This window comes from Rhodamnia argentea, chromosome 6, assembly GCF_020921035.1.
Source record: "Rhodamnia argentea isolate NSW1041297 chromosome 6, ASM2092103v1, whole genome shotgun sequence".
NCBI classification, from domain to species: Eukaryota; Viridiplantae; Streptophyta; class Magnoliopsida; order Myrtales; family Myrtaceae; genus Rhodamnia; species Rhodamnia argentea.
The window spans coordinates 24,159,946-24,182,782 of NC_063155.1; the positions used below are offsets into that span (position 1 = coordinate 24,159,946).

Here is a 22,837-nt window from a genome sequence, read left to right on the forward strand (position 1 = left end):
TCCCACAAAGTAGTAATAAAGTTCAATTATTATATATGACATTAACGTGAAGCACTGTCTTTTAATTAACGGCCATATTTTAATGTGAATCTTTTCTTATTTATACTGCAATTGATGCCAACTCATGATAGCACACTTCTTGTAACAATGCCGATCCGTTCATGTATTTTCAAGAAAAGTAACGACATGTACTCGTATGTATCCTTGCATCGTGTAATTTTTGTCCCGTGTATAATTATTACATTTGCGAGCAGGCTCAAGTTAGAGCCAAAATGCGATTTAGTTTGCAATTGACTTTTCATTCCTTTATTCAATGCCCCCGCAGAAAAGTGCATCCATGGAATACAAACAGAGAAAATTATCAAAAAAGTCCCAAACCTTTTACAATTATGTCAATTCAATTCTAAAATTCTCTTTTTTTTGCCGATCCAAGTCCTAAACCTTTTACAATTGTGTCAATTAGTCCATTTTGGCCTATTGGCGCCGACGCGGACACCAACCGTCCGACGATGTAATATTTTAATATTTTGTTTTTATTTATTTTTAATTCCCTCTTCTTCTTCTTCCTCCGGCCGAGCCCACCGGAGGTGACGGCCGGCGAACTCGACCTCGCTGGCCACTAGCGAGGCTCATTGGCCATCGCCTTTAGCCAATCGCTGGCCAGAGGAGGAAGAAGAAGGAAGGAAAAAAGAAAGAAAAAGAAAAGAAAAAAAGAAAAAAATACAAAACATTCAAAAAATTGAACAAAATATATTAAAATATTATGTCATAGGACGACTGGCTTTCATGTTAGCTTCGGCCAGCAAAAATTGGCCGGATGGATTGAACTTGCACAATTGCATAAGGTTTACAACTGAATTAACAAAAAAAAAAAATAGGACTGAATTGGCATAATTACAATAATTTTAAAACTTTTTTGATAATTTTTCCCAAATAAAGCCCATTGTTGGTGAGGTCTTTCATGAGATCACAGCACGGAGAGGAAAAGGTTGAACTGCGTGCTCAATTTGAAATTACATATTTATGTTCCCTTAATTTTGTAAAAACAAATAAATAACCCATAAAATATTTTTCTAAAAGCTAAAAACAATCGCTCGTATCACTTAAAAGCGATAGTAAAATTGTTGTCGACAATTAATACATTTTATTTTTTATTCTTATTTTTTATTTGTATATAATTATTTCTTTTCCATCCATCGTTTTTGCTTTTATTTTATTTATTTTTGGGTTCATCGACCCCCGGCCCTAACTAGTTTGGAATAAATATGATGTTGATGTTGGTATTGGATTCTATGGACGATATCGACAATCGTTCTTAAGAAAATATTTTCAAAATCAGTTATTTTTTTAGGAATAAACGGAGCCTAAGGAGGAGGATATATGGTTTGAAGTTCCACACTTGGAAATAGAATGAGAAGATCCAGCATGCTAGGTTTGAAGTACAGAATCTGAACCATCGAATTGTTTTTGGCGAGATATAGCCACAAAGCTGAAGCGAATCAAAAAGACGAGCGCCACCTGGAAATACTCGGGCAAAAAAGATTTCCTATGTGCCTAGACCGTGGCCGGACATAGCGGAAGGGTCCAATAATTTAATTGGGAAAAGCAATCACGTTTTAATGACTTTTAGGGGGAAATAATTACGTGGAAAATTGTAATTAAAAGTGGTAAATAATTGAGGTCTGCCACCGTGTACGTGGGCCCGCCACTCCTTGATCGGATCGTCGGGGAAATTATATGGTGACGCGGCGGATGATTATGCAAATTTTCTTTTCCGGAATCGCAACAGGGGAAGTGCACTCCATACTAAAATTTTGTGGTTGACTTGGCCTCTTTGCTAATGACATGGTCGCAGTGTTCTGTCCACCAACGGAGCCAATGGGTTGCCATCTTCGTGACCCACCGGGTCCGTGGCCGCTTCCACGTCTTGACTACGACACTCGTGCGTGCAAGCAAAACTTAAATATTGCTCGTGAAGTGAATTTCAAGATGAAACGGATCAAATCTAAAGATTTAAAAGTGAATTAGTACCGATACGACAGATTTGCGACTTTTTTGATCCTTTCCTCTCCGGTCCTGTGATTAAAGGGGTCGCTCCTTCTTTCGCGGGATCATCGGTTCGAGTCACGGCGCATAGTGAAACTTCTACTTGCTTCCTGCCTTGTGCATAGGGAAACCCCCGACTTTTGATACGTTAAGCAGGCCGTAGTGACGAGCTCCCGCACCCGCTGGTGGACTCGGTGAGACCATAAGAGGTTGTTGTGCAGGCCGCGCCTTCCCAAGAATTGTTAATAGGCTTTGAATTTGTGTGTGTGAAGTGAGAGATTGACGAGTTTACCACACGATCCGCAAATCCCACCTAAAAATCTAAAGGCGCGCATCGCAGCAATTCCGTTCCAGAAACTAACTTCTGACCACAAGTTGAGTATAAATTCTACTCCGGGAGCGTTGTCATGCGCGCCCTTAGCTGCGGATCCTACTTATAAATTATGACACGTCGATATTGAATACGGTTCTGAATTATTTAGTCACGTGACGGATGCTAGAATATACGAAGTGGAAGATTCTTGCCACTGAGTAGTTAGTGCCGGTCATCATTTCGATAAAATAATATCAACAAACAAATAAAAGGAGGGAAAACGAAAAACAAAAAATTGACTATAATGGCGGGCGTTGGCTAATCTAAACGAAAGACCCATAATTGCTCCAACTTCGAATATTTCTCGCTGACTACCAACAGTAACAAATGCGAAAAAAACCCCGGTTGGTCCCCCGTCCGCGGGTCTTCTCGATACGGAGGAACTGGCCACTTCGCGTCCTTGTTGGGATCGCCAGGAAAGTCCCGGGCACTTGGACAAGGCACAAACATAAAAAGATTGCAAGGCTTACTACGTCAACGAGTTTTTGCTTTGACATTATTCACCAAGCATGTCTTGCTTACAAATTAATCAAGTTTTAGAGATGCTAATCATACCCATCACAGCAAAGGGAGAAAGAGAAAGAAAAAAAAAAGCTAGATTTTTGAGAATTGAAATGTTTTTATTAAATTATTCGACGAGCATTTTCAGAGCACTTGTTGATAATCGAAATAAAAAAAAAGGAGGGGTCTAATTAAATAAGAAGGTGGAATGTGCAAAAAAAAGAAGAGATAATAATAGAATAAGAAGGTGGGTGTTTCTCTTGTAGCGTTGACAAGTGGATAATCTTTTTCAAGAATAGGGTTTTGGTACGCCACCACCCTTTTGGCCCTATATATGAAAGCTGCGTTGTTGGTCATGCCGTGCTTTCCCCCCACCATTAAAACCGCGAAACTTTTCTTCGTCGGATCACAATCTCGTGAGAGGGTTCTCGTCGATCCCTTTTTAATTCATTCCCTCTCTCGTTCTTCCCCAGTCCGTCAGCCTACGTTTGTTCTTGAAGCTTCCAAAAAAGAAAGAAAGAAGAAAAAATGGCGTCTTTGTCGACTTGAATCCTCTCTCGTCTAGGTCGATAACTCACTCCCTCCGTTTCTTGAATCCCCGTATCGTCCCTTTTCCTTTGTCGGATCCAGTCTCGCATGTTTCGGGTCTTGAGGTTGTCTTAACCAGGAGGGGAAGAAGCATGAGTAACACGATGTTGCCGAGAGTGAAGGCCATGTTCCATCTGGTCTACGACCGAGGATAATTCGATTCGCCAAGCTTTTTTGCTTTTGCTCTCTGCTCACCAGAAAGTTCCCTTCTTTTCGTGCTCTTTTCGAGTGACCACTCTGCAGGGAAAAAAAGGTATTTTTCGATTTCTCGGCAAAGAGAGGGAAGACAGAGAGATGGAAGCCGACAAGGGAAAAGCGAAGAAGGGCCTGATAAGCAAGACGTGGGAGCGGTGCAAATCCATCGGCCGCGGCGGTGGCGGCAACAAGGCCGCCTCCCCGGGTCGCCTCACGAGGAAGACCAAGTCGTGGAGCGGGTCCGGCGCTGGGGAGGCCGCGGCGGCGGCGGTGGCCGTGGAGTGTGGCCGCGGGAGAAGGCGGCGAGTGGCTCCGGAGGGGTGCTTCTCGGTGTACGTGGGGCCCGGGAGGCAGAAGTTCGTGATCAAAACCGAGTACGCCAACCACCCGCTCTTCAAGGCCCTCCTCGACGAGGCCGAGGCCGAGTACGGGTACAGCAGCGGAGGCCCCATCGAGCTCCCCTGCGACGTCGCGGTCTTCTACCAGGTGCTGATGGAGATAGGCTCCGACGACAACGACGATGGCGGGGGCCACACAGGCGGCCTCGGGGCGAAGCGGCGGGTCGGGTGCGGATTCAGCCAAGGGTACGGCGCGTACCGCCTGCTCAGCCCGTCCAGGATGATTACCATAAATCAGTTCTAGTCTTCTAGAGTTATAATAGTGCTTTCGCTATGTTCCATACACGTGTAGGGATATGATAAGAGTCATAGCTTTTTTTTTTTTTGTGGTCGAATAAGAGTCATAGATTGGTTTATCTTGGTTTTAGTGCTTGTTTTCGTCTTGGCAATAAGTAGAGAGATCCGAAGAAGAAGTGCATACGAATTTGACTTGGTCGTTGCAGGGTGTTATGTAAGAGAGAGAGAATACAATACCAAGTGGCAGTAGTGGATGATGTACGTGGTAGCTTGAGAACATAAGATCCTAGCCAGGCGTTTGTACACATCTAGGGACCAGATCTACTATGGGTTTGATTATGTATGACATGTGATCATGTGGGTTGTGGAATTACAACAGCTTATCCAAAATTCCGTCCACAGGACTGTATCTGTACAATAATTTAATTTTTTTACGATAGGCGTACGTAGAGGTCAAAGGGGTTTAAGAATAAGCAACTTGCGGTGTTAATAGCCAATTAGTTAAATCGCCTTGGGGGACCATTGCAATCAAGACGAGTAAGTGAAGACCAGCCTGCCCTGTTTGGCTATAACCTCCTCAAGACGTACCTTTTGCGCATGAAAATATGCAACTAGGATTTATGGCTGTGCATGACTTCTGAAAAAAGAAACACAGCTAGTGGACTAAATTGACAATGTGACGGCCACACTCAACAAATGAAAAATGTGCTGGAACACCTGTCCTCATCTCACAGTAATCTTACACCATCACTTGGTGTTTACACCAAAAAATTAATCAGCTCTTTGTAATCCGCGGATAATTAAGTTTGACCAATTTGCTGAGGTTGGTCAAAAACATATGACGAAAGCCAAAGGGTCATCGACAACCGTGTGACATGGACATCAACAACTGCATGATAATCGCGTGCTCAAGCTCCTCCAATAACACTGGGGTTTCCTCTCTTTTCCGTGAAGCCGTCCCCCAACCCGACTTCGGTAGCCACATCCATGAGGGATTCTCTCCCTCTCCCTAGCTCTCTATCTCCTCATATCCAAGAATTCTTCGTTGATTTTGCGAATAACGCGGTCGAATTCCTCTATAGAAGTGGAGAGTTTTGTCCTGTGAGTTTAGAAGTTTGAAGCGCAAGCGTCTCGAAAAAATCTGCTCTTCTGAATCTACTCGCTCACTTCGACTTTGGTGCTTGCTCCCTGTTAACACCTAAGGTTATTCCCTAGAGGATGGCCACGTGACAAGCAAGAGCTTTGATCGCCTACGGGTGAGAGCACTAGAGACAGACTCGGAAGAACAGCAGAAATGCCACATGTCAAAGAAAATTTTGGCGGCATCTTCCTTGAAAGACGAAAGAAGAAGCGCGCGAAAAGAGCCATGATCGGAGCGATTAATGAAAGATTGGTGGATATCCCCATGAGGTGAAAAGAAAGAGTGCGAAAACCAAGGAACCACTAAGAAGTCACCCACATGGCATATCGAAAGAGAGCGAAACGTGGGGCCAAAGAAATAACCGCTCAACGGTTACCGGACTTGATCTATAAATACCTACAACCACAACAAGCAAAGGGACACCCAAAAAACACACACAAACACTCGTCTCTATATTTAACCTTTAGCCTCTAGTTTAGTTATAGTTTTCAGATTCTCATCGTCGATTCGATTCCGGTGAGGTTCATATTCAGAGTTAGGTGTCGTCGATTAGATTCCGGAGTTTGCTCATTAGGTTCAGCACCGTCGACTCAATTCCGGTGTTGTTCCCATCGCTCATCATGTCCAATACCGTTGATTAAATTCTTGTATTGTGTCCTACATCCACCGTCCAGTGTCGTCGATTAGATTCCGGCATTGTGTCCTGCAATTTTGGTTTGACCTCGTCGATTGAATTACCGGAGCCAAATTCTAAATCCTAGTGCGTCGAAGTTCGTTTCACTGTCGAACGAGTGGGCTGTCGAATCGATAAGAGTCTGTATCACATCTCTCGCATCAACACGCTTATTCTTCGCATTTGACACTCTCTGTCCAAAACTGACCCATAATCCCTTATTGGAAAACGAATGGATTAAGTTCGATAAAAGATTCCCGCGTTGATAATCCCTTCGGGCCTCTACCTTATTTGGGCCGAGGCCCGTGAATCTATTCGAGCCTAGTCGAAGGATTTTTTTTACGCACAACACTCCCCGTAGGTGAACATTCCGCAAGTCTACTAGGCTCATCTGTTGTTGTCTTCAACAATCGACTTATTTGAAAGTGTTTTTGAAATTAATTGGTATCTATTTTGCAAGTTTTCTCTCTCGATTTAGAGCTAGATCTAAACTTAAGTGTTTTTCTACTCCGATATATATGGGATTTACAAGGCATTTTCTATGCTCTTTCAACTTGTTGGCGTTATTGTTGTTGTCTCTATATAATAATAGTGTTGGGGACTTTGAACTTAGGCGTGCGCCTCCTTTTGACAAAGTCATAGTTATTGGAAAGGAAAATCTCGATGCACGCTCATCAATGATGTTGATGCAAGATTCGGTTATCGGCCACCGATGGTGCTTTGATGCTATGACATGTCCGTCTTTGTGGAATAAACGAGTTTCTATAAATTGTAACAAGTTGATTTATCTTTCACATTTATTTGCTTTGTTGGATTTGCATCTTTATTTTGAAGTAGTGTACCTCTTTGTCAAATGCAATGAAAATTTTTCTTCCGAAAAAAAAAAAAAGAACAACTACGTTTATCTTGAAGTTACGTACCTCCATTTTAAGTGAAGTGAAAATTTCCCTTCTGACAAGAAAACAAACAACTACATGATATAATCATCAATAACTATGTCATATCGATATCAACGAGAAGTAAGTGATGTTCAACAAGTACCATGGCTAACCGACAGAACCTACGGGTGATTAGCCATTTTAAAATTTGTCTAAGTTTTGGATCCAAAAGCAGAGAACACCTTGGTCAAAGATGTCGATTGGAGGCGCCAATGCTGAGTGACAGTTGAGCATCCCGATAACTTTGGAAGTTGTAAGTTTTCGTAGATAAATATTGGCCAGCTTATAAATAGCATGCCAAGAATTGCAATATGTCACAATAGTGTGAAGTTGCGAGCCAAAAGTTGAAGAAAACCTAACGATGGTAGACGCAAAGAGGGCGAGCGGAGAAGGTTGGAAATTACGAAATCGGAGAGGGAGAGAGAAGAGACCGTCGAAGAAGGATCAAAATGGGTTGTGCCCGACCTATTCATTAAATGTGTTGAAAGTGGGTTTATAGCCGATGCACCAACGCTCATCTATTTTATGTTTTTAATTTCAAAGCCCATCATCACCCGTATTTTAACTATGTAAACATCACAATCCAGAAAACAATCAATAAAAGAATCGGAAAGCTGTCGATTTCGCTCGCACAATTTCCTCTCGTGAAGGACGCAACTTAGTAATTCCACCAAAACGGGGGTGGAGCAACGCTGTCGGCTCCATGCACGTCATTCACCGCGCACGCCTCTCGTCACCGCTGGTGGTTTGACCATCGATATTGCTATTTTATCTATTACCTACAGCCAAATCCTAGCCGATGATAGCAACTTGTCCCGATCCCTCCAAACCTTAGATTACTCGTCCTCGTATCCTATCCTTAACGTCGGGTTGAAAAATTTGGCCTCTTGAGTTTGAAAAAAGGCCATGCGAAAGAGCGACCTCGGTGCCCTCTTACTAGGACACACACGCTCTAACCCATCCATAAATATGGTTGACGAACTTATGGGACGGGGGCACGCCTCTTTCGTCGATTTTGACCTAGGACGGGGACATAAAGTGATGCAAGATCAAGACCGGCCCCTCGCGAACGCATGATTCCCCGCGGAAGAAAGCCGACTTCCTCGCGGTTCAAATATACGGGGAAGTCGATCTGCCAATCCTTCCGTTGTTGCGCTTTCCGATCTCTCGATCTTGTCCCATGTCTGCTTTCTTGCATCTTCGATATTGTGCAAGAGTTTCGAGGATGATGGAAGCATCGGATCGGAACCACGTGAACTATGATGCTTTCGTACTTGTCTTTTTCGACGTGACGAATTACTCAATACCATAGTAAATTTTTATCAAGTGCCGACTAGATGAGTAGCATCTAGCGAAAGATGGTACTCGAGCGTTGAGCTCGACCCGAGAGAGACGCGATTACTGGAATTCTCTGAGGTCTCGTCTTTGTCTTCCACTGCCATTTCGCTCGCGAAAATGAGAAATAGGGTTGATTTGGGGATTAAAGAATCAATTTTAAGGGCGACTCTTTTAGAATAATAATAAGATTAATAATAAAACAAACAGGATAATTAGAAAAAAAAATCTTAAATCTATTATAATTGTGCCAATTCAGTCCTAATTTTTTTTTTTGTTAATTGAGTTTGAAATCTTTTGTAATTTATGTCAATTCAGTCCACTTTACCTGCTAGCGTTAAAGTTGATAATTTTTAATAATATTTTAATATTATATATTTATCTTTTACTTTTTTTATATATTTCCTTTTTTTTTTTTTCCATTCCTACTGCAACCGTGGCCAACGAGCTTTGGCGAGGACTTCGCAGCCACCGATAGGCCTCGCCCTTATCTAGGAGAGGTCGTGGTTGCCTTCACCCTTGACCTACGAGGCCTTGCCTGTGGCCACGTTTCACGAGGGTTTCGTGAGGGCCTCGTGTCGTTGAATGGTGCTCGAACTCTTTCTTGAAGCATAAAGAGGCTTCGTGGGTTGTGTTTTTGCCGGTGGTGGGGTTTCGGGATGGGCGTCGCGGGCGAGGCCGGTCGGGGGCCGCAAAGCCCTCACCGGCCACAGTAGTAGTAGGGATGAAAAAACAAGAAAAAGAAGAAAAGGAAAAAAAAAGATATTATTAAAAAATTATCTACGTCGGCGCCGATCAGCAAAGTAAACTGAATTGGCACAATTACAAAAGATTTATGACTCAAATGGTAAAAAAAAATATTTATGATTGAATTAGCACAATTACAATAAGTTTAAGACTTTTTTTATAATTCTCTCGAAAACAAGCCAGGTCCCAAAGTTATGAAAAGGGCAAACCTGGTTCCACAATAATGGGAAAACATTAAGAAAATTATAAAGTATCTATCGTTTTCTTTCATTTAAACGTAAATGTTATTATTTGCTTTGGTTCATCGGATGCAGACGGTGGTGAAAGGCTTCTTCATGTGGGGTTGGCGTAAGAATGGATATAGAGTCCCTTCTAGATCGGCAGGTTCATCCACTCCACGATGCTTCCGGCACGGCCACTTGACAAGTTAATTTGACTCTAAAGATTTGATTTTTTTTTTTTCCCATGTTGGGATGCACCAAATACCGTGTCGCAGGATAGTACGAGCACAAAGTCTTCTTCGGAGAAAATATTGCCCGATTTACGCATGTTTGGACCAAATCTATCCAAACGGTTGATTATGCAGGTCTCGTGAATGAATCCATGTGGTGTATGATTTAGACGGTACTGGTCAACATGCCCTGTATCATAAACAATAACTCACGATCGTCTTCCGGTCCATAAAATTCCACACATGTGCGCATGTGAGACGTTTTTTGTTTTACCGATAATTAATCAGCTTGACTGAGATATAATGAGAGCAAGGGATGCTATAAATTGCTCAGCCGCACCTCCGTCGCGATGGGACGTATGCATTTTATCGGCTTGGCTGCTCGGGTAATTATGACCCTGTTTGGTTCAGCATTTGGCAAAAGGACTTTGAGAAAATGTAAATACCTTTGGACTAAAGGCCTTTTTCAAAATGCAAATAGTGTTTGGTAAAATGCATTTTAAAAATACATTTGGAAAGTAATTTTGTAAAGTATTTTTACTTTTGAAAAAAAAGCGGTGGCGGCGGGGGGCGGCCTACAGGGGGTCGGCAGGCGGTGGTCGGGCGGCAAAGATGGTTGGTGGTGGCCGGCGGCGGGCGATGGTCCGGCGACGAGAGGTGGCCGGGCGGTGGCGGCGAGAGGATGGCGGCGGGCAAAGGCGGGTGGACGGCGGTGGTCAGGCTGTGACGGGCGTTGGCGGATGGCAGGCGGCGATGGGCAGCCAATGGGGGCGACGATAGGGGGGCGGGCGGGCTACCGGTGGCGGGCAGGTGGCAACAAGCGCATGTGACAAAATTAAAATAAAAAAAAATAGTTGCATTGAAGTACTTTGGGCTAAAGGACTTTAAAAAGCATTTGAAATGCAATTGCATCTTCTTAAAGTGTGCCAAAAAATGAACCAAACACCATTTACATTTCGCCAAGAAACTTTAAAACCCCAATGCTCATTTTCAATACTAAATCAAACGGGGCCTATGTTTAGGACGATTGTAATGGTATTCGCTTGAGCGCATACCTTAGGTAGCCATCACCCCATGAGGAGTTTACCCACCCCAAGCGACGCGGGTCGGGACGGCGCGAGGTCCGTTCACGGTCATCCAAAGAAAAAGCGCCATGCTTTGAATTGGCGACGATGTTTTGTAATTACGTGTGTAGCGAGTCAATTGTCGGTCTTTGAATGTTTGCACACGTCTTCGGAAAAGATGCGTATACGATATACACCAAAGATCTAAACAAGTGACCTTCGATTTATGAACTGGAAACTCTTCGGCGTCCAATTAACCGCTCCAACTCTTTAGGAGTTACCTTGTCTTTTTTTTTTTTGGTACTGTCTTGACGACGTCGTTTTGTTTTCGCTTCCCTTGTGTTTCTTACTATTTCGGAAGCCGCTGAAGCTGGAAGCAATTCTTTGTGCTGGACTTGCTCAATGATCCGAATCAGGCAAGCCCAAGCCCGACAAAGGAGACGATCTTATTTCTATTTTTTGCTTTACTTATTGATCCAATTTTGCTTTTAGAAATCATTTGTTTTGTGAAAAATGAGTAATTTAAAAAATATTTTTGTGAATATGTATCGCTTTAAATATTTGGTCAATGAAACATTTTGTCATCACCGATGGCAATTTGTGTCTAAACATTTACGCCGATAATGAAAATAATTCTCAATTATTCATTTTCGTAAGCGTTATAAGTGATCATTTTCAGTAAAGTGTTTTTCAAGTCCTTCATTTTTCGAGAAACAAATGGAGCCTTAATATTCGGCCCAAATTGTAATTTTTGGCAAAGTAGTTATTAGCTATCATTCTGACAAAGGTAGAGGGAAGATTCGATTGTCGTGAGTCGATAGGATTAGTCGAATACTCTTATATGTCTAGGGAGATGTTGCTTCGGAATTTTAGCAAGGATACGCGCATATCGTAGTTGCCTTGATCGTCCGTTATCATAACATCGCTCGATAACTTATATTATGAAAAACGAAAACCAACAAAGAAAATATATCGGACAAGCACATATTGACCAGCTTCATGCCCTTGTGGATTCCATCTCATCAAATCGACAAAAGAAAAATGCCGATCCATGTAAATATCCACGTATGTAGTAACAAGCTACAAATGTATCGGGGATAATCGATATCGGTTACGATCCTTCGATTACTCGATGGTTGTCGATGAGTTATACAAGGCGAAAATCTCACATACGGTTCCAGAATAGAGATGGAAAAAACGATGTTATCATCGATTGCGATTCATATTATGTCGATTAAAACAGCATCTTTCGAACTTCAAATTCAAAAAATCGAAGAGGATTTGTTCCAAGAGGGCATCGTGATCGGGACCATCACCCGGTGCGGAAACACTAACCTCCGTGGATTTAATCAAATTGGAAGATGCGTGCATTAATAAGGTCCTTCCATTGGATGATGGACCTAAACATGGGCTTAGCGATCCCCCAGGTCGCTTGAGCTTGTACGGGAAAAGTTGGGTCCAAGACTAGTGTGGATTGGGCTCTTGGCAAGGGCTTGTAAAATCTGGCCAACCCAACCCAAACAACGCAATGCATTCTCTTGTTAATGGACTACAAGTTAGGCCCAATCGGAGACCCAAACTGGATCCTAGGATGCATCTAATGATCGCTTAGCAAGGAACTTTTAGAAGCCATCGAAATCTTAATCGGGCTAGGGATGGCCATTTTCGGACGCCACGCGATAACACGCGCCTTCGAACGTGATGCGGAAATTTTTATGGGTTTGGGCCGGGGAAAGTTGTGCTCGGGTTCAAGAACTTCAGGCGATCGAAATCTCATCATGGACGGGGATGGCGATTTTGGATTCCACGCGATGACGCGGCTCGAATGTAATGCTGAAACTGATGGCTTTGGGTCGGGGAAAGTCAATCGGATCGATTTCTTATAATCTCGCGGGACGCAAGTAGTAATTTGACCATGTTTGTGTTCAATCCGTCGGGCAATGACCTGCTTAAATTAACGAGATAGATGTTGATATGATATGTACACGACTCGTTTAGACACGATTAGCAAAAAAAATTATTCTTTTTCATGCTGTTCACCTTTGAGTTTTTTTTTTTTTTTAAGTAAACGATCTTTCATTGACCATGCACTGATTTTAGCACGATCCGAGACATTTCGTTGACCCTAATTACAATTTGTAAATAGATTTTATATGAAAATATATTTAGGGTATTTCACATTAGGTTCATGTTGACGAGTTGATTTCGTGTCAATGGATTGATTTTGTGTTATGACGGGTGATGCAATCTTACGATCACTAATTATATATCATTGATACGATACGACACGAGTAGGGTACGATTCATGAACACGAATCGACGCTCTTAATTATGGCCTCATTTTATGCTCTTGAAAAGGGAAAAGATTTGAAGGGAGCATAATAGCGATTGCTTTAAAATTCACCGTGGATAATTGGGAGGTCAAGATTATTGGCGGTGATATTAAATTTTTTAAATTCAGCAGCACATGAATTAATGAAGAAAAAAACGAAAAATGGTTGAATTATTAAAAGTCGAAGCATTCATTCATCGTTATGATTACGCAAGCAACGTACAAGGAAGGGGGCAAAAAAAAATGAACGACGAAAAAAGAAAAAAGAAATAAAAAAATCCAAAACGGACTCGAATTCGATCAGTTGATTTGGCTGTTGTGACCACCCAAACCCTTACCCAATTTTCCTCCCCGAAACCACTCTCTCTCACTCTCTCTCTCTCTCTTGCAAGTGTTTTCTCCCTCCTCTGCACCAACCCCTACTTCCCTCTCGAAACCCTAGACTCCTCTCCATCAATCTCGTCTCCTCAAGCTCGCCATCGCTCCATCTCCGTCGCTCCCTCTCTCTCTCTCTCCGCGTCTCCGTCTCCTTGCTCCGCCGTGTGTCCGTGCAAGCTCCGCGTCGCCCCGCCGTCGCTCGTCTCTCCAGCATCTCCCCGATCTCGTCCCCCAGCCCCCCCTCGCCGATTCGTCCGCGGCTCGATGGCTGAAGGCAAGTTGGATCTGCCCGACGATCTGCTGTCCTCGAAGCCGGCCGATCGCTCCTTCCCCCCTCCCAAAAGTACTTCCGCCTCTCTTCTCTCACCTTACGCTTTTTCTCGTTCCTTTGTCCTCGTGTCTTGTTGATCCTCATGTGGCCGTGCCGAATCTGCATTCTTCTCCTTGTTTGGATTGGGCGATTCGGGATGGTTTTGGCGAGTTGTGCCTAATGCGAGGGCCTAGGGTTATGATCCGGAATTATCGAAATAGTGTGGCTGACGCGTTTGAACTGTTTTATGTGAGGGCAGCTTTTGTCGGATTGGAGTTTCGCACGATATCAGCTATTATGTATTGCATCTATTCACTGTAGCTTATGTTTTAGGCTCACAAAATCGGGCATTTGTTTCGGTCTTGCCTCTATCACTTGCGAGTTTCTGAAGTGGCTTTATAACATATTTTTTCCCCTTTACGACTGTGTTTGTTTTAGATTAGTATGGTTAATTTTTTTGGAGGAGGAGGAAATACGAATGCATCTCTCTCCATTCATAAAGGCATCGTTATGGTTTGATTGTCCTTCATCTGATGAATCACGTTACTTTTAGACATTTAGATTTTGATTACTCTTTGAACTACTTTAGTTTCATAATTAATATTCTTTTTCTTCTTTTTGGATTTCTTTTTATGAAGCTTCTGATTTCTTTGCCGGGGTTTCTTCCCCTATGCCGTGCATCAATGTTTATCTGTTTTCCTTCCTTAAGTACAACGAAGCATTGCTTGTTTTTCCGGTGCAACATGCCATTCTGGTGATGGAATATTTACTGAACCGGCTTGCGTTTTGTTGGGATTTTCACTGTAGGGAGTAGAACATTAGAAATTGTGCCTTATATGTCTTTTTGCTCTTCTCCTGATACCTTTGAGTCTGTGTTTGGCATCTTTTTTCTGGTACCAAGTTTATGCAGTTCTTTTTCCAGCTTGTGCCTTTTGATCATGCTTTCAACTGAGGATTTAATAAGCCCAAGTATTTCCAGCGATACACCTGTTCGTTGCAATGTCAAATTTTTCTTGGCGACGACATATATTATTTTACAGAATGTACAGGGATTTTGATAGATCGAGTGCTTGATTGGTACATCGGATACTGCTAAAGCTATTGAAATGATTGGCTATGTTGGATTAACTATGAGATCACCATATCATCGATTTGCGTTCACCAACAGAGAGATTTTTATGAAAAACGAACTATACTGTTATGTATATATATATTTTCAACGATATGAGGTGGCTCCAAGCCTTGAATTTGTGACCTTCCTAGTTTGGGGCTGTCCTGCTAAAGAAATGCCATGAGAACTTTGCTGAGCAGTTTACCATGTCAACTCTGATTTCCCCTATTGGCTGACCAAAAAATAAAAAACTGATTTCCCCTATTACAATCCTGCTGCATCCTTAATAAGAAATTTATCCCTTCATGATAAGCTGATTGACCATTCACTGGGTGTACCGTGGGAAGACAAGGTTAAAGCTCGCCTTTCTCAAGTTTTGTATAGTCATTTACTGTCTTTCTCTGTATGTGCTCCTACTTTTATCTTAGGGTTGTAGATGTATGTGTCTTATTTAATAACTTTCATGTTGAATGCTTGAAATGCTGTTGATAAGTCGGGTAACATTGATGTATTTGGAGGTGCTAACATGTGCTTATTGTATCTAGTGGAAGCTCTGGGAGGACAGTTTGAGGAAAAGGTGCTCATGGGGCCAAATGATGAGTCAAAAGGTACTTTTTGCAATCTAATTCTGTAGTTTGAATGTTTGGTTCTTGTGAGGCAGTGGAGAAAATTGCAGTCTGGCAGCAGAATAGCTTGTGTATATATGGCTGCTTTATTTCACTTTTGATTATCTCATTAAAGTAGAAGTTATTACAGCAGTTAATCTGTTTGAGTTATTTAATTGCAGATCAAGTGGCATCAGAGAGCAGCATACCTTTGTCCCCTCAATGGCTCTATGCCAAACCAACCGAGACTAAGATGGTACTTTCAGTGCTCTAAATGGCCATAGATACTGAGGTTTTTCCTCTGGATAGATTTTTTTTCTCAGAAGATAGTTTTACGGCATAGAATTGTAGAAAGGGCCTTGATTGAAAAGTTGGCTCTAATTTTGGCACTTGAGGGTGTGCCATACTTATAGAAATAGGTTGCTCTTCATGATAAATGTGATAGAGTTTGTGACATTTTTCATGGTACGAGTTGCATGTTGAGAATGTAAGATATTCGTTAAGGTGTTTTTGGAGGGAGGAATTCTTTTAGGACCTCTTTGTTGTAGATGAATATCTGAACTGCTAGCGATTTTGGATAAGGACGTGTTCTTTCCCTCCTTGGCCGTCATTCTTAAAATAGAATATGTTAATAGTGGAAATATTGTATTATCGATTTGCTGCAACTTCAATACCAGGGCGAGTAAACAATGTACAAATACTGTTCCTGATGTATGGCTCTAATTTTGGTTTTTAAAGCAACCTAAACCCCCAGGAATAGAAACAGCTCTAGCAACAATTGAAGAATTGTAGCTGGTGCATAGCGATCCCAACTAGGACTTTCTATTCAGTCAGATATCTTTATGAGACACAGTGTCGTTGCATGTTGACCATCATTAGACTGAATTTCTCTTAGAGACTTGGCTCTACTTCCCTAATGATTTTTGGCTGGTCTGCAGTTTTTTGGCTGCTTCTTGTTTTCTTAGTAGTAGCTTTTATGAGTCTTTGCACTGTAGGACATCATTTTTGTTTCTCTTAAGCTGTCCCCCTCTCCCGTAGATTTCTTTAAGACTACTGGGATTGCAGGATCTGGAAGATGCATTTATGAAGTATCGATGTTTATTGCCACTTACCTGTTCTTCTCTATGTATCAGGAAATGCGAGCTCCATCTTCAGCGTCAGTTGGAAATTCGGGTGATCCCACTCAAAAGGAGAACTGGCGTTTGGAAGGGACTGAGGACAAAAAAGACTGGAGGAGAGCTGCCACTGACAATGAAAGTGGCCGTCGCTGGCGTGAAGAGGAAAGGGAAACTAGCCTACTTGGCAGTAGGAGAGACCGCAGGAAACCAGATCGTCGTGTTGACAGCGTTCCGGTTCGGGAAACTAATGAAGGTAGAACATTGGCTGCCAGTGATAAGTGGAGCGATGGTAATGCTCGCACAGCTGGGCATGAAGCACGACGTGATAGCAAGTGGTCTTCAAGGTGGGGTCCTGAGGACAAGGACAAAGAATCTCGCAATGAAAAGAGGGCAGATGCAGAGAAGGAAGATGGTCATGTTGACAATTCACCACTTTTGGGCAGCAATCGTGGTGCTCCTGAGCGTGAATCTGAGTCCCGTGATAAGTGGAGGCCACGCCATAGAATGGAAGTTCATTCCAGTGGTTCGACTCCCTACCGCGCTGCTCCTGGATTTGGAACTGAGAGAGGAAGGGTGGAGGGTTCACATATGGGGTTTACCGTTGGACGAGGAAGGTCCAGTACGATGGGAAGATCTTTGGGTGCCATCGGTGCTGCTCATTCTGACAAGAGTGAAAGCGTCCCTGGAAAACCAATAGTCTTAACCGATTCTTTTTGTTACCCAAGGGCAAAGCTTCTTGACATTTATCGCAAGCAAAAAGTCGAACAATCCTTTGCTTCCATGCCTGATGACATGGAAGAATTAGCGCCCATAGCTCAAGCAGACGTTGCTGAACCGCTAGCTTTCGTAACCCCTGATGCTGACGAGGAGGTAATAATGAATACACGATTTTTACCTTCTTAGTCTTCTTTGTCTATTTGTTTCAGCCAGAAGTTTTATTTATTTGATTGAGGTTAATCTCCTAATCTTCATGTTTTTCGTTCAAAAAATTAGGCTGTCCTTGGTGATATATGGAGGGGTAAGATCACTGGCAGTGGAGCTGTGTATAATTCATTTAGAAAAGGCAGATCAACGGAAAATGTTACTGGTATTTAACTCAGGAACTATGCTTCTCTTTGTGTGCTAATTTTTATGTCACTGAATCTTCTGCCAATTTTCAATTTTCAGGTCTTGGTGATGTTGAATCTGCTGACGAGGGGAAACAGGGCATTCTCTCCTTGGTACCCACTGAAGAGAATGGCGATACCTTCCAAGAACTTTTGGGAAGCGATAACTCTCGAGCTGATGATAACACTGCACTGGGGGGTAAATGACTTTCTTCCTCCTGTTTCTGTCTGTTTTTGATATGTACTGCAGTGCAGGGGTGTAATCATTCGATATGTTTTACTAGAGTTAGCTTGAACTTATTAGTTTCATCTTATGGTGCAGAGGATGTTAAAAACCAAGGAGTGGAGCAGAAAATTGCTGGTGAAATTATTCATCATGGGGAGTCTGTTGATAATGGTACCCGAGGATCATATGAAATAGATGGTCCTTACTTTGCCACTTCCCAGACAAATATTGCCAATAGTGGGACGGGGACACTATCTGCTTTTACCGATCAATCTCAATTTCAAGAAATTGGTGGCAGATCCAAGCTTCCTAATAACTCAACTTCTCTATTTGGATTGATCCCTCCTCTTCAACACCAGGGTGGAAACATCCATCATTTAAGTTCTAATGAGGCAAAAGAGTCAGAGAGGAGTATTTCCGCGGATGAGCTTAGTTTATACTACCTTGATCCTCAAGGGGAGATACAAGGACCTTTTCTTGGGTTGGACATCATTTCGTGGTTTGAACAGGGGTTTTTTGGCACTGACTTACCAGTCCGCCTGGCAGATGCCCCTGAAGGAAAACCTTTTCAAGAATTGGGTGAGGTGATGCCGCATCTTAAGGAGGGCATCCATGCCATTGCCACTGGTGCTGATCAGATTTTGAAATTAGATGAAGCTAGTGCTTTAGGTGGTAAGTTGGAGACTGGTGTGCCTGCTGCTGCTCCTGCTGGTAAAGTTGATGATTTATACATCATGGAAAATCGGTCGTTACCAGAGATTAGGAATATGTCGGCTCAGAATGTCCAACGCATAGTATCTGAATCTGGTGTCCCACATCTGTCTCATTTGGAGATGGGGTTTAATGATTTTGCTGCCCAAGATGAAGGTGAGTTCTCTTATAAGTGCCACCTTTGCTTTTGCTTGTACTGTTTCTCATTTGGCTGTGATTTATTGTCTTGATAAGTGTGTTGGCAGTCGTTAGTTGTGGGAAAGAATAGCAATGATCCCTATTCTCATCGTACTGTTTCTTTCCAGAAATTGTTTTCCCAGGAAGACCAGGAAGTAGTGGCCATCCTATTGGAAGATCTACTGGAAACATCCACGATGCTTCTCTGAAACCTCTGAGCCACTCTTCTGTTCAAGCTGAGTTGAAAGCACCCAGCATGCAAAACCAAAATGATAACATGATGCATCCTTTTGGTTTACTTTGGTCTGAGATTGAAGCCACTAATGCAAAGCATACCTCTGCATCCAACTTGCCTTCTGCCATGGGAAGGGGTCCTCAATTTGGAGGCATTTCCGACCCAGCTCTCATTGCAGATAATTGGCCTGATTCATACAGAAGGAATGCAGCTTTTGACTACCCGAACTTGTATCCGGAAACTGTGGCTTCTCGAAACTTTCCACGCATGGAACAGGAATCAAACCGTCTTGATCTATCGGAGCAACTATTGTCAAGGCAACTTCAGCATCACCATCTCCAACAGCAAAACCTGTTACCTTTTCATGCAAATTCTGGCCATTCCATTTTGGAACAAATGGCTGGTGAACAAATGGCACACCAGCAGCAGCTGGCCGCCCATGCTGTACCGGAAATGGAACATCTAAGGGCACTACAGCTCCAACAGCAGCGACAACATCAGCTTCAACGTCAGTTGCAGCAGCAGCAGCAGTTTCAGCATCAGCAAAAACTTCTGCAGGAGCAACAGCAGTCTCAAGTGCAACAGGTCCTACTTGAACAAATCCTGAGAAACCGTATGCATGATCCTGGCCTTGCACAGTCCCCTGTTGATCCTCTGAGAGCCAACAATGCTCTTGATCGGGCTATATTGGAACAACAGCTTCTCAATGAGCTGAAACAACGCTCTCATCATCCTGCCAGACATATTGATCCATCACTTGAGCAGAGAACCGAGGCAAAATTCGCTCGTATGCCACCAGAGCTTCAAGAGTTACTCATAGCTCGTGCTCAGCGTGGACAACTTCAGCCTTTGGACCATCATATACTGCAAGAGCAACTTCAAGCTAGGCAGTTCCCAATGGGAATGGGGCTACCTCCCAATTTGGAAGAAAGGCGCCTTGGTTCTGGCTGGCCAGTTGATGAAACTGATCAGTTCCTTAGGATGCACAGTAGTCATCGAGCTCACTCATCAGGGTTTAGCCCACTAGATTTTTATCAGCAACAACAGGGGCCATCCAATGAAGACCAGCTGAGCTTCTTTGACAGGAATCCTTCGCTACAGGAGCGTATGAGACAAGGTTCTTATGAACCTAGCGGGCCGCCTTTTGACCGTTCAATTTCTTTACCAACTGGAAATGCTGGAGTGAATCTGGATGTCCTAAATGCTATGACTCGTGTTCATGGTTTGGACATGCAAGAGTCTAGCACAAGAACAAAATCTGCTGCTCAAGCAAAGTTTGCTTCGGAATTGCACCCTCGAGGTGCCACCCGCTCTTTACTTCCTAACCAATTTCATACTTCTCAGCTGGATGCACTGGATGGTCACTGGTCTGAGAATAATGGGCAGCTCGCAAATGATTGGATGGAATCTCGAATTCAGCAATTGCATATTGGTGCTGAACGCCAAAAAAGGGAACAATTTGGTAAAATTACTTCTGAGGACCCGAGTTCGTGGATGTCAGATGGACAAGATGATGACAAGTCAAAGCAGCTTCTGATGGATTTGCTTCATCAGAATTCTGGTCATCAACCCGCCCAGTATGCAGATGTTAGCGAGGGAGTACCGGGGGAGAGAAGGCCTATATCTGGCTTTTACTCTAGTTCGAACACTCTGGATCGTCAATTTAATATGCTTCAGGACAGAGAAGCTGGTTTAAGCAACTCGTTTCCTGTTGGTTCCTATGGATCAAATTCCTCTGATCGTGCCAGCAGTTTTGAAAACAGAGATGAGTTGCCATTCAGAATGGATTCTGGGGCATTGGCTGCGGCAGATCCATTCTTGTCCGGTATTCACGGATCTGGGATGGGTTTTCACACTAATCCAAGCAGGAACGACAGTATTTCAGCTCATACAAAGGAGCTTGCGGAGGCAGAGGGGAGGAAGGGTATGTCAAAAAGTGAGAGCAAATTAAAGGGCTCGCTCTTTGAGATTCAAGAAGCCACGGCTGAACAAACATTATTGGCTGCTACAGATCATGGTGGAGTACCTATCAATTCCTTTAGCAGGCATGCTTCACTCGGTGCTGCTGCAGGTACTTTAGCTTGGATGTTCTTGTTAGTTTTTATTATGGTTATGTTCAATTTTTATAGGTAAATATGTTTTGAATATTTTATAGGTGAAAATACAGTCTTCTATGACGAAGGAATTGGAAACCAGTATCCTGAACAGATAAGCAAGGATCAGTAAGTATCCCTTCCTGCATTGCCTAAAGAGTGGAGGAGGAGCATAGTTGTGGTGTTTGTCTCACTTAATTGTTGAATATGGCGGCAGGCAATTGATGCTGAACCTGAAATTGCTAGCTTGATAGCCAAGATGCTTCTGTTGTTTTGGATTCACTTTTCTTGTCCACTCATGTAATTGAGGGTTCCTTTGTTGCAAATGATATTCAGAAAACTGAAAGCTGGTGTTATAATTAGTTTTATTCTATCATCTTTTGGACTCTTGCAATTACTCATATTAGTCATTGTTTGCATGGCATACGACTTAGTTTTAGAGAGTTATATCGCCATGATTTTGTTAGTTTTGTGTAATGCAGGTTACTCTGGGTTTATTTTACTGGTCATTAATTTGGTTGCATTGTTGATATATATTTTGGATCATGTCGACTCTAAATCTTGTACAATGGATCTTACTTCCCTCCTAAACTCTAAATGCTGGTTATCTCCCAGAACAAAGTTCTAGGAGGTCACTAATGGCTGATGACGGTCGATCCATGGTTATCTTTCTTTCTTCTTCTTTGGGTCTTTGGTATGGCAGTCCATTCTTCTTTGTATGTCTTGACTTAATTACTCATACATGTTTGGCAATGGCTTTTGACAGTGTGCGAGTCATTTTGTCCAAAAGTCAAGACAATATGCTGCTCAGAGGCCCATCCCAGGAAGGACCGTCAGAGCTTGTGTCTGATCCTCTTGCGAGGCTCAAAAGTGCTGTTCCTAGTGTTCCTGATGGTAAGTTTGATGTTTTCTGCTTGTCCCCTTTGGAGTTGTTGATCAGTTAAGTGGGGATGGTTGTGTTCTGTTTGGGTGGATTTGGGCGGAGATTTTGTTCAACTGAGTTGATTCCTATTTGGCTGCTGGGTAAATTTTCATTGGGTCTGTAATTTTACAGGTTCGAGACAAGACCAAGGAGGTAATCCAACAAAGCAAGGTGTTGAGGACATTGCGGCTGCCAAGAAAGATATGCGGTTCAGGCGTACTTCATCTTGCAATGACGCAGATGTGTCGGAAGCGTCGTTTATTGACATGCTAAAAAGCACGAAGAAGACTGCACCACAAGAACCCCAATCGGCAGCAGGACTTTCAGAATCATTAGAAGGAATTCAAGCTGGACGAAGTGGAAAGAAGAAAGGGAAGAAAGGGAAGCAAATCGATCCCGCCCTTTTGGGTTTCAAAGTCACCAGCAATCGCATCATGATGGGCGAAATTCAACGTATAGATGATTAAAGCCCCTTTGTAAACTTTTATACATGGTGTACAGAGATTAGGAGCTTGTATAGATTTAGACGTGTTCAGTAGCGTGTAGTGTATAGTGTTCATCTGTCCACAGAAAATTTTCGCCCTTGTTTTTCTTTGGTCATGGACAGCGAGATGTATAAAAAATCGGCTTCTAACAATGTAAATTGTACCAATTGAATAAGTCAAGTGAGATTCCACCTGACGAGTTACAACGCCGTCTCTTTTGCTCTCTTTGTTTTGTTTTGCTCGCTTCATTCCGCGACATTTGCTTCGGATTAGTAGCAGGGAATCCAGCATGTTGAACCAGCGGCATTTTGTTTTGGAGGACGACAGCCATTTTGCGGAAC

At 42.8% G+C, this 22,837-nt stretch overlaps 2 protein-coding genes across 3 annotated transcripts; both read left to right on the forward strand.

Moving 5' to 3' along the window:
* Positions 1 to 3,238: 3,238 nt before the first annotated feature.
* On the forward strand, positions 3,239 to 4,679 carry LOC115749326 (auxin-responsive protein SAUR32-like). Of its 2 annotated transcripts, none has more exons than XM_030686084.2 (2): positions 3,239 to 4,420; positions 4,454 to 4,679. In XM_030686084.2, the coding sequence occupies exon 1, from the start codon at positions 3,803 to 3,805 to the stop codon at positions 4,343 to 4,345; it is 543 nt and encodes a 180-aa protein (XP_030541944.1). In that variant the 5' UTR covers positions 3,239 to 3,802; the 3' UTR covers positions 4,346 to 4,420; positions 4,454 to 4,679. The 2 variants fall into 2 exon arrangements, with proteins under 2 accessions (XP_030541944.1, XP_048136547.1); XM_048280590.1 differs by having other exon boundaries at positions 3,240 to 4,422; positions 4,457 to 4,679.
* An 8,661-nt stretch (positions 4,680 to 13,340) lies between these two features.
* LOC115749310 (protein ESSENTIAL FOR POTEXVIRUS ACCUMULATION 1) lies at positions 13,341 to 22,719 on the forward strand. Its single transcript, XM_048281576.1, has 11 exons — positions 13,341 to 13,740; positions 15,364 to 15,426; positions 15,606 to 15,679; positions 16,557 to 17,411; positions 17,535 to 17,628; positions 17,709 to 17,838; positions 17,935 to 18,740; positions 18,890 to 21,067; positions 21,152 to 21,218; positions 21,856 to 21,983; positions 22,144 to 22,719. Exons 1-11 carry the CDS (start codon positions 13,662 to 13,664, stop codon positions 22,476 to 22,478), a joined length of 4,809 nt encoding a protein of 1,602 aa, XP_048137533.1. The 5' UTR covers positions 13,341 to 13,661; the 3' UTR covers positions 22,479 to 22,719.
* Positions 22,720 to 22,837: the final 118 nt, after the last annotated feature.